Source organism: Mytilus californianus, unplaced genomic scaffold (assembly GCF_021869535.1).
Source record: "Mytilus californianus isolate M0D057914Y unplaced genomic scaffold, xbMytCali1.0.p SCAF_9, whole genome shotgun sequence".
Lineage (NCBI taxonomy): Eukaryota > Metazoa > Mollusca > Bivalvia > Mytilida > Mytilidae > Mytilus > Mytilus californianus.
Window position 1 is genome coordinate 9,713,413 of NW_026262745.1, and position 12,347 is coordinate 9,725,759.

The following is a 12,347-nucleotide window of genomic DNA, read 5'->3' on the forward strand; positions in this document are numbered from 1 at the left end:
CGCTTGATATCAACTCGAGTTATTATTACTATTTAAATTAAATAACAAGAGTTGATATCCAGCGATAAATTCTCATGAGTTGTAAAACCTATTTCTCTTATGGTCAACACTCATTGTGTTAAATAAAAAATTCTGCGAATTGTTGATCTAGTCTTACACATACCAATATGATGTCATATGTCCTGTTATGGTGTCAGACTTTAACATCAGACATTTAAACTTTTTCTGCACTTCAGAATGTAATAGAATTTGACAAAAAGCAGATTTCAGATAAAAAGTGTGAGTGTTTTGTATATTAATGAAGAAGTCACATATGTCTGTTGCCATGGACACCGTCTTCACCTTTGAAAATAATCAATGACCTAAGGAATAGCCAATGAAAATGTTGTTGTCCCATGATGCTGGATAAGCCAATCAAATTAACGCAGCTTTCGTATCAGTTTTTCATAGAAATAATGGTTCATGCAAGAAATAGATAACAGGCCACAACCACAAGAGAATTGTTTATATTTCACAAGTATAGTGGTTCAATTTATGTAAAAAATCAGGAAAATTTTCTTAAATCCAGCATATACAATTTAGTTTTTATTTTAGTATGCCTTGTGAGCAGTTGTAGAATGTTTATAATAAGATATTGCCAATATCTCTTTGTAATTTTGCTAAACAAATAAGTTTTGTATTTTACCCATAGTTTGCTGAAATGGTAATAAGTATAATGAGCCAGTACTATTCCAAAAATATATTTCTGTATTATACATAAGAATATTTAGAAATGACATGACACATGTAAATTTCTTCTTTTACTCCTAACTTTATATTGACAAGCGACACAAATCCCATCTTTGGTCTAAACCTTTATTAACTTGCTCATATGCTGTCTTATTTTTTCTAAGATTTATAACTTTTCTTCTCATTGTAATTACTTATTCTATAAACTGTTATATGTTTTGAATGCTCTCAACTGTATGACCTTTTATTATGGAATTGAAACTGTACGAGTTTGTATCTGAGGTCTTCATAGATATATTTCTGATTTCTGTCCTAAATCCCTGATTTGATTTGAGAGAAATAACTTATATTCTATTATTATGTTTTAAGAAAGAAAGAAAATTAAAACAAGAATATGCAAAAATAAACCCATATTGACTAATTAATCATGTGCTTTAAGTAATGAATACCGATATGGATAGAGAGCTATACACTATGTTGTAAACTTTTTAAAAAATAGTTAAAGAAGTAATAACTGAGCCAACTTAGTACTAAAAATGGTCACAGGGTATTGGGAGACATTATTAATATAGACTTAAGAGTATAAACTAACAATACTATCAATTATTCAAAATATTATAAAATAAGATAAACTTTATGTAGACAGCTGACTGCAAAGGATAATATAATTACAATCCTAATTTGATAGGGTAATGAAATGGGAGAGACATTATCCAGACAGGCTGCGGAGTATAAACTCACACCACATCATACCCGCCATAGAGATCTTACTCCTTATGCAGAATTAATGGCTTGGTTAAAAGCTGCTGATTCAAAGACATTCACTGACCTCTCAAAGGTAAAACCATTATTTGTCTGCTAAAGTCCCCCTTTTTATCATGTATCAGGGTTTATATCTGAGAAACTATGAATGCAAAGAATCATAGATGATTGTCAGAAGATATGTTTATACAAAAATTGGGTCACAATGACCTACATTTTATGCATGAAATAAACAACTGGTGAAGTTGTGTTAAGGTTGATCTGCATGGTTTAACCACTTACTTTGTGTGTTTAATGTCAATTAAGACAGCAATTAAAATGAAAACCATAAAGCAAGATCTTAATCATTCAAGGTAAAAATGAATTGTTAGTAAATACTAGAGACATCTGAAATTCAATACAGTAAATACTAGAGACATCTGATGTTCAATACAGTAAATACTAGAGACATCTGATGTTCAATACAGTAAATACTAGAGACATCTGAAATTCAATACAGTAAATACTAGAGACATCTGAAATTCAATACAGTAAATACTAGAGACATCTGATGTTCAATACAGTAAATACTAGAGACATCTGAAATTCAATACAGTAAATACTAGAGACATCTGAAATTCAATACAGTAAATACTAGAGACATCTGAAATTCAATACAGTAAATACTAGAGACATCTGAAATTTAATACAGTAAATACTAGAGACATCTGAAATTTAATACAGTAAATACTAGAGACATCTGAAATTTAATACAGTAAATACTAGAGACATCTGAAATTTAATACAGTAAATACTAGAGACATCTGATGTTCAATACAGTAAATACTAGAGACATCTGATGTTCAATACAGTAAATACTAGAGACATCTGATGTTCAATACAGTAAATACTAGAGACATCTGAAATTCAATACAGCAAATACTAGAGACATCTGATGTTCAATACAGTAAATACTAGAGACATCTGATGTTCAATACAGTAAATACTAGAGACATCTGAAATTTAATACAGTAAATACTAGAGACATCTGAAATTTAATACAGTAAATACTAGAGACATCTGATGTTCAATACAGTAAATACTAGAGACATCTGAAATTTAATACAGTAAATACTAGAGACATCTGAAATTTAATGCAGTAAATACTAGAGACATCTGATGTTCAATACAGTAAATACTAGAGACATCTGAAATTTAATACAGACTATTAAAGAACTGATAAAGAATGAAAATAACACTTTATAGGTTTGGTTTGTTTGTAAAGCTCTTTTCTGCATTTAATTTCATCAAAAATGCCCAAAACCAAATATTTGGAAGGCGAGGATGTATAAAGACATAACTACATCAGGATACATATGCCCAAAAGGGATCTAAAAATAGTAGACAATTCCATCTAAGGTCACCTTTGCCTGAGGGAGCTGAGCCATAGTTTCTAAACATTCTAAAAAAATCAGCACCTAATGACAAGGTTCCTGACATGGAGCAGGCACATTCACATGTGGTTTGGCTAAAATAGTTTGGAGAGCTCCAGCTATTAATAAGATTCTTAGCTTAATCAACAAAGCCATGTTCTTATTCCAATAAAGCATTGGGGTGCACATGCTTGATGTCACAATGATAATTGCATCATCAGTTGTATTTTGAAAGACGCTGGATATCAAAACGGACATTTTTATCGGGTGTTGCCCACTTTACAAAAGTTAATTCAGAATGATATTTTCATGTAGTGCTTTATGGTCATTTTTACATGGGTTACGGCATTATATTCCTCAACATTTTACATATTGCTAATGCTCTGTGTAAAAATATTTACAAATATAATGCATACTTATGTTAAAATGAGCATTGAGCTAGACATGAAAGGGTTATTATTTAAGTAATTGCATTTTAAAAACAAGACACCAAAAGATAATCCAGCAGGGATCTCCATGACCTGTTTTATGATAGCGCACTGCCATCGTTAAATTATCTTCAGCCATCGTCAAATGATCCCCTCCATCGTTAAATTGCCTTCCACCATCGTCAAATGATCCCCACCATTTTCAAAATTTGTTTTCGTTTCACTAGCCGCCGCACTTTTTGTAAGCAATTATAATCAATTGCATATAATTGCATAATCCTTATTGTATTATTATCCAAAGTGTTCTCCTAATTACAGAAGCCCTGAGGGATATCCGGCTAATAACGCTTATCACTTGTACAGGTAGATCGACAGACCTGACAGGAGAACACTTGTTTAAGATAGATGATTAATTGCATTATTTAATTACTTTTCAGCAAATGCTAATGAAAATTATGATTACAAAAAAATTTTAAATCCAGTTACGAAGAAAAAAGTTTAAAAAGTCGAACATGTGCTTTTATTTTGACTTACGCAATCCGCATCCTCCTTTTTAAACGAGAACAAAATAAGATGTAAAACAGAACATGATTTCGTGCCAAATAACATGAGTACAACAATTATTGATAATATTGAATCAATTTACATGTTTAAAAGTAAATACATGAATATTAACTGAAACTTGAGAATCTGAAGAAATTTCGTATCGTAATTCTGAATTCATTTCGTAGTTTACAATCAAATTAAAACATCCGTTTTTTCATTCCGAATCGAAAGATTCATGTTGCATAGTCTATTACCATAAAATTTGCTATTTAAAGTCATTAAAACCATTTCAGTTGTAAACATTTACCCTCCAAATCTTTCTTCAACGTTTTACAAAACTTGTACGCAACTTCTTGTTGTTGATGCTGCAAATAGTCGATACCAGTTCATGACTTCTGAACACACCTTATCACTATTTGTCTGCCATTACTGGACATCACAAAGGTTCCCATATAATTTTGAAGTCACAATATAAAATATCTGACGCCACAATGGAAAAGTGATTGTTGTATGATGTCAATAGTTCAAGAGGCGCAGATTTCCAAATAGCGACAAGGTCTATTAGACCATGAAAAAAAGACCCCCCTCCTGACTTGTAAGTCCTAAACCATTACGAAAATAGCAAAAAAACTACTTGGGAACATTAAAGGCAGCTTGTGGTCATTGTTGACTAAGGGGAAGCCATGAAGGCTTGACATTTGAATTGTTAAAAATGACAATTATTGAAAATATTTGTTATTCTACATTGAAATAAATATAATAAGCAATATATCAGTCTGTTCACCATTCCTTACATAGAAATGGAGGAATGAAATACTTTTGATCACGACACACTGTAGACACGGGTTTTTGTTATGGTGAAAGTTCCTCCATCGTTAAATTTTCATCCATGGAGATCCCTGATCCAGATATTTTACTTGTAGAACTTGTATTAATACTGTGACATTTATAACAATTTGTTAAGTGAAATCACAATTTCTTACAACTGTATAATGAACATTCAAATGTTTACTTACATTATTTAATTGTTTGTTAATTGAACCTTTGTCAATTATTTGTAGGTTTATACAGAGAGCTTGAGTAAATTGTATAAAAAAGAAGTCCTAGATTTTATTGAATTTTCTAAACAAAGATTAACCACTATTCCAGATAGAGTAAAACTAGGTTGGTATAAGTTTAGATTTCATAGAGAATTGTTTTGTTGTGAATAAATTTTTTTAATTTTAATAATTCTACAGTGCACATGTACCACAATTGAAGAAAAAGTTGAAATAAAGATAATTATAACAAAACTTACACAAATCATGAATTTAGGTGGAATGAAGAGTTTCATTTCAAATGACATTTTCCTGACCTACTGATTAAAGAAACCATAATTGAAAGGGCTAAAGTATTATCGGTAGTATAAAAATAAGGTGATGTTGTATGATTGCCAAGGAGACAACTATATGTGTCCTTCAACAATGAGCAAAACCCATACCATAAAGGAAGCTATACAAAAATTCTCATATTTTGAAGTCATATTTGAATGTTTCAAACAGGTGCACAAGCAGCCTCAATGTTGTCTGGATCATCAACTAGTTTACAGAGATTTGAAGCCAGTAGAAAGAGATCAGGCTCAATGCAGAGCGTAGATTCAGGAAGTGTTTCATTCCATGGGTCAGATGCAGATATAGCTAGTCGTCATTTCTTTGATCAGGTAAGTGGAGATATATCAATGGGAGATATAGCTAGTCATCATTTTGTTGATCAGGTTAGTGGAGTTATATCAATGGGACAGTAGAGTACACCCCTTAGATTGCAAGATCATGTTTAAAAATTGCCTTAGGTCACCAGGTCACTTTTAAGCAAATTTGACAGGTTTATGTTTAAAAATAAACCTGTGTTAAAGGTCACAGGTCCTTTTAAATGAGAAGTCAGGTCACAAGGCTGCCTGCCAAACGGCCAAAGGTGGCAGGTTGCATTTTATCATGTTGGAGCCACATCTATGTAGAATGTTGATTCAGGAAGTATTTCATTCACAAAAACAAAATAATTACAACAAAAATCTCATGAAAGTCCATCCAGAGCACCTGAGATCACCCCAGTTTTTTGGGGGGTTCGTGTTACTCATGATCAGTCTTTTGTTTTCTATGCTGTGTTTTGTAGACTATTGTTTGTTTTTTTATTTTTCGTTTTTGTTTTGTTTTGTTTTATGCTATGATGTTGTCAGTTTGTCTTTGGCTTATAAGTTTGAATATCTCTTTGGCATTGTCCGTCTCTCTTTCATGAACATAAGGATAAATTTTAGCTGTATATTTTTTTTGTGTATAGTGCCAGAGATGCTTAATTAGAATTTGTCGCTTTTTATACGGCCGTTTACGGGACGTAATATGGTATGCTGTTGTCTGTCTGTCCGTCTGTCTGTCTGTCCGGTCTTGTTAGCGCTCTCACGTGTAGATTTCAATAAAACTTATATCATATGTTTATATCCGCATTATCTCAGACAAGTTTTGAAAATCAGTTCTGATCAACAATTCTTAAAAGAATTATGCCCCTTGGAATATTAAATATATGGAAAATTGCATTATTAGTGCCCTCATGTATACAATTCTTGCCAGATTTTTATAAAACTTATATCATAAGTTTATATCAGCACTGTCCCTGACAAGTTCGAAAATCAGTGCCAATCAATAATTTTTACAGCTCTTTTCATAATGCTAGCAGGACAAAGGTTTGTTTCGCTTGCTTGCTTTGTTTGTATCAATGTTTGCTCAAGCATTGTAATTAAGATTGACATCTGAAAACAACATAAAAAGGCGGATTTAAACTTGTATACATTATATTTAAATTTGATTGGACATTATCAAATAATCAGATTTACCTATACACAGGTTTAACTCTGCCTACTTATATTGTTTGCAGATATCAATCTTAATTACAATGCTTGAGCAAACATTTATACAAACAAAGCAAGCAAGTCAAACAAACCTTTGTCTTGCTAGCATTATGAAAAGATCTGTAAATGAATAATGCCCCTTGGAAACATTAATTATATGTAAAATTGCATTGCTAGTGATCTCACATGTACAATTCTTGCCTGATTTTAATAAAAATTATATCATAAGTTTATATCAGCAATGTCTTTGACAAGTTCGATCAACCATTTTTGTCGAGCCTGCGACTTTTGTCGCAGAAAGCTCGACATAGGGATAGTGATCCGGCGGCGGCGTTAGCTAACTTCTTAAAAGCTTTATATTTTAGAAGGTGGAAGGTCTGGATGCTTCATACTTTGTATATGGATGCCTCATGTTACGAAGTTTCCGTCAGTCACATGTCCAATGTCCTAGACCTCATTTTCATGGTTCAGTGACTACTTGAAAAAAAAGTTCAGATTTTTTGTAATGTTAAATTCTCTCTTATTATAAGTAAAAGGATAACTATATTTGGTATGTGCGTACCTTGCAAGGTCCTCATGCCCGTCAGACAGTTTTCACTTGACCTCAACCTCATTTCATGGATCAGTGAACAAGGTTAAGTTTTGGTGGTCAAGTCCATATCTCAGATACTATAAGCAATAGGTCTAGTATATTCGGTGTATGGAAGGACTGTAAGGTGTACATGTCCAACTGGCAGGTGTCATCTGACCTTGACCTCATTTTCATGGTTCAGTGGTTATAGTTAAGTTTTTGTGTTTTGGTCTGTTTTTCTTATACTGTATGCAATAGGTCTACTATATTTGGTGTATGGAATGATTGTAAGGTGTACATGTCTAGCGGGCAGGTGTCATCTGACCTTGACCTCATTTTCATGGTTCAGTGGTCAAAGTTAAGTTTTTGAGTTTTGGTCTTTTTATGCCCCCGCCGTAGCGGAGGGGGCATTAAGTTTTACCCTTGTCCGTCTGTACGTACGTCCCGAAATTGGTTTCCGTTCTCTAACTTGAGTTTGCCTCAACCAAATGTTATGAAACTTATACACAATGCTTATTACCACAAAACACAGATCAAGTTTGAATTTTGGTGGCGTCACTTTAACCGATCTAGAGTTATGCCCCTTTATAAAAGGAAATATTGCAAAATTTTTAGTTTCCGTTCTCTAACTTAAGTTTGCCTCAACCAAATGTTATGAAACTTATACACAATGCTTATTACCACAAAACACAGATCAAGTTTGAATTTTGGTGGTGTCACTTTAACTGATCTAGAGTTATGCCCCTTTATAAAAGGAAAAATTGCTAAATTTTTATTTTCTTCTAAATATCAAGTTTATATAATATATTTTTAAAATTGGAGTTATCTTCCTTTGACCATGATTATAGTTGGATCAACTACAATCAATGCTTTATACAATGCAATGTTTAATTTTGACTTCCACTGATAAAACACAGATCAAGTTGAATTTGGGTAGTGTCACTTTAACCATTATTGAGTTATGCCCCTTTATAAATAGAAAGATTGCAAATTTTTTTAGTTTCCATTCTGTAACTGAAGTTTTCCCCAGCCAAACATTATGAAACCTATACACAATATTCATTACCACAAAACTCAGTAAGGATCAAGTACAATTTTTTTGTTTCAGTTCTCTAACTTGAGTTTGCCTCAACCAAATGTTATGAAACTTATACACAATGCTTATTACTACATAATACAGATTAAGTACGAAATTAGGTGGCAACACTTTTACCATTCTAGAGTTATGTCCCTTTATAAACTTAAAAATTGCTGAATTTTTTAGTTTGTCTCAACCAAATGTTGTAAAACTTATACACAACTGTTCTAGAGTTATGGGTGTTTACAAATAGAAAAATTGCTGAATTTTTAGTTTCTGTTCTCTACTTAAGTTAGCCTCAACCAAATGTTATGAGACTTACACACAATGCTTATTACCACAAAACTCAGATCAAGTTCAAATTTGGGTAGCGTCACTTTGACCGTTCTTCAGTTAAGTCTCTTTATAACTATATGATATGCAAGCGGGGGCATCATCTGTGTCCACATGTGGACACTATCCACATTTATTTTCTAATACTATATGCAATAGTTCAACTATATTTGGTGTATGGAAATATTTTATGATCTATTTGTCAGTCACGCAGGTTTTATTTGACCTTGACCTCATTTTCAAGGTTCATTGCTCAGTGTTAAGTTTTTGTGTTTTGGTCTGTTTTTCTTAAACTATAAGCAATAGGTCAACTATATTTGTTGTATGGAAGAATTGTTAGCTGTACATGCCTGCCTAGCATGGTTCATCTGACCTTGACCTCATTTTCATGGTTTATTGGTCAATGTTTAGTTTACTTGGTTAATGTTAAGTTTATGTGACAGTTGTAATAAAGCTTTATATTTAGGACTATCAACATAATATCAATGATTAGTAAAGAAGGCGAGACATTTCAGCGTGGGCACTCTTGTTAAAAGAGTTATGCCCCTTGGAAACATTAATTATATGGAAAATTGCATTGTTATCGCTCTCGTGTACAATTCTTGCCAGATTTTTATAAAGCATATATCATAGGTTTAAATCAGCAATGTCTCGGACAAGTTTGAAAATCAGTGAGGATCAATTATTTTTAAAAGAGTTATGCCCTTTGGAAATATTAATTATATATCTGAAATTGCATTGCATTTACTCTCAAGCCTTCATTTCTCTAATATATTTATTAAAAAAAATTAAAGAAATTTTAAGTTTTTGCCTATGGACAGATAAAAGATGTTGGACATTGGAACTCTGTTCTTTTATTCAAGTTTCTAAGACAAGGAAAAACAATTCTAGCAATGTAATTCCAAAAAATTCAATTTCATGGATCCTTGAAATATGATTTTAAAGAAATGTGGTGTAAAGTTAAATGACGTCAACCCAACTACTCAATTAATCAAGAGACAGATTTTGTTTGGGTTTAAGGTGAAAATGAAATTACCATTTTGCTAAATCTTTTTAGATTTTAACAAATAGCTATGGAACATAAAATACAGATCACATTCAATTTGAATTTTGGTTTTGGTGTGTACCGTTAAGAGCTTTCCTGCAAGTTGCAAGGTTATCTGTGATCATTAGATTATTTTATTCGAGTTTTATATTTTAATCAACCATTCAGAGTAGATAATATTGTTTTCCTGTTTTTGTTATAGGTATTGGATAAACTACTGAGCGAGTTGGAGCCGTTCTGTTTGGCAGAACAAGATTTTTGTGTCCGATTCTTTCATCTGATTGGTGATCCAATGAAGGATGAAAAGGAACAAGTCAATGTAAGATTGTTATTGTTTTTGAAACTATTGCCAAATTTTCTGCAGTATCATTATTTGTGATTGCCAACATGAAAATTTTCAGAAACAGTAAGGTTATAACTAAACCTGCCCCTCTTTCAAAAAACCCATTCTTTTGTTTCTTATATAACTTGGTGCATTTACTTGATAAATATTTCAGCTGATTTTTAGCTCACCTGGCCAAAAGGGTCATGTGAGCTTTTCTCATCACTTGGCGTCCGTCGTCGTCGTCTGTTAACTTTTACAAAAATCTTCTCTGAAACTACTGTGCCAAATTCAACCAAACTTGGCAAGTTTTGTCTATTATTTTGAAAACCGTTATAAATAGAGAATAATATGACGGAGCAGAAATGTTCAGAATGTTGAGCTCTACCAAATGTCTTTTTTGTTAAAACTGTCAGACGACTTCTTATAGGAGTTATTGCCCTTAAATGACAAATTTTACCATTTTTTTTTCATTTTTGCCTACTATCTTGAAAACTATAATAGATAGAGAGAAACTTTAAACTGCAAAAATTATCATCAAGACAAGTTCTACAAATAATTCTAATTGTTGAAATCATCAGTCAACTCCTTATTAGAGTTATTACCCTTTGATGAAGATTTTTACCAATATTTTGCGTTTTTGCCTTATATCTTTAAAATTATAATAGATAGATAGAAACTTAAATAAGCAAAAATGATCAGCAAGACAAGATCTACAATTAAGACAATATGGTGGAGATTGTCTGACAACTCCTTATTGGAATTATTGCTCTTTAATGATGATATTTACCATTTTTTTTGCGATTTGCCTTTTATGATAAAAATTATAATAGATAGATAGATAATTAAATAAGCAAAAATGATCAGCAAAACAAGAACTACTAACAAAATTTTTGCCGATATAGTTAGTAGACTGTCACTCTTTATTGGAGTGATTGCCATTAAACGAGGATTTTTTTTTTACCCTCCTTTGTGTTTTGAGCAAAACTAAAGAAGATAGAGTGAAACTAAACAGACTAAATGATCAGAAATACAAGATCAACAAAACAGAGATTTTTGTCATGAATTCTATTCTCGTCTACAAAGTTGGAGAGTGTCCTTTGAGGAATATGCATATAGACCAAGGTGAGCAACACAGGCTCTTTGGAGCCTCTAGTTATAGTTTGTTCTTATGTTGTACTGTTACACCACTGTCCCAGGTAAGAGAGAGGGTTGGCGCCAGCAAACTATTTAAACCCTGCCACATTCTGTATGTGCCTGTCCCAAGTCGGGAGCCTGGAATTCAATGGATGTAGTTTGTTGCTGAATATCATATTTGTTTTTAAAGCAATTGCTTTAATGCTATGGTGTATAGCCATCTTTGTGACCCAGATCAAGCCAAAGTTTATGAGCAGATTCCACGTCTGTCATTCTAAAAATCTTCTGTATGTTTTCTTATGAAATACATTAAATGGAACAGTTGAAAAACAACAGTGGTCTTGTGAAGTTTCAACATATGTTCTTGTAGATGAATTTTTGTATTTAAGGGGACAACCGTTTGACCATCAAAGGACGTAGAAGTCCAAGTGAAAAAATGCATTTTTATATCTGCGATTTTGTTCTTGAGATGTTACAACAAAATATTGAATCATGTCAGTTGTTGATTTAATATTGAAAATTTGATTGAATTATCCCTTATATGGTTTAATGTTATTAAATTCGTGTTTCTTTTTGAAAGAGGTCAAGTTGCTCTTGTTCATTCACAAAATTATCATTCATTCATAAAATTATCGGGAAATCACTACACTCGTTATAGTAATATAATCTTATCTCACATTATTTGTTTTTTTTACATTAAAAGGAGCAGTTTATGTGTTCTGATTACGCTTACCATGTTTCTAATACTTCCTTGAAATAACGGGCACTGTTATTTATTATGGGTTTCCTTAATTGCTGATTGATGCTGATAAACTCCGCTCTGTAGACAAATGATATAATGATCAACTGATCAAGATTACTTCTCAAGACAGTGCCAAATGTCATAATGACTCTCTAGGGAATTGAAAATGATTACCTGTAAATCTCGGGAATAAAAATCGTTTTGTGTTTTATATACTGAAGTTTAAAAAATCAAAAACATTTAACAGAAAGATTGTTTCTGTTTGTTGTATGTTAAACCCAAATAATCTTTTTATTTGCTTTAATAATGTTTCGTCATGTCACTGGTTTTGTGTAGTGCGTGATCATTGTCTTTTCATTGGATG

General features: G+C 32.2%; 1 protein-coding gene across 4 annotated transcripts in view; it reads left to right on the forward strand.

Annotated features, from left to right (window-relative positions):
* Nucleotides 1–12,347, forward strand: part of LOC127716572 (exocyst complex component 1-like) — a 98,106-nt gene that overhangs the window by 18,876 nt on the left and 66,883 nt on the right. For all 4 annotated transcript variants that reach the window (XM_052222801.1, XM_052222800.1, XM_052222802.1 and 1 more), the window contains exons 11-14: nucleotides 1,418–1,567; nucleotides 4,939–5,041; nucleotides 5,419–5,576; nucleotides 9,985–10,101. In XM_052222801.1, the coding sequence (XP_052078761.1) occupies nucleotides 1,418–1,567; nucleotides 4,939–5,041; nucleotides 5,419–5,576; nucleotides 9,985–10,101 (528 nt within the window). The remainder of the gene's footprint in view (nucleotides 1–1,417; nucleotides 1,568–4,938; nucleotides 5,042–5,418; nucleotides 5,577–9,984; nucleotides 10,102–12,347) is intronic.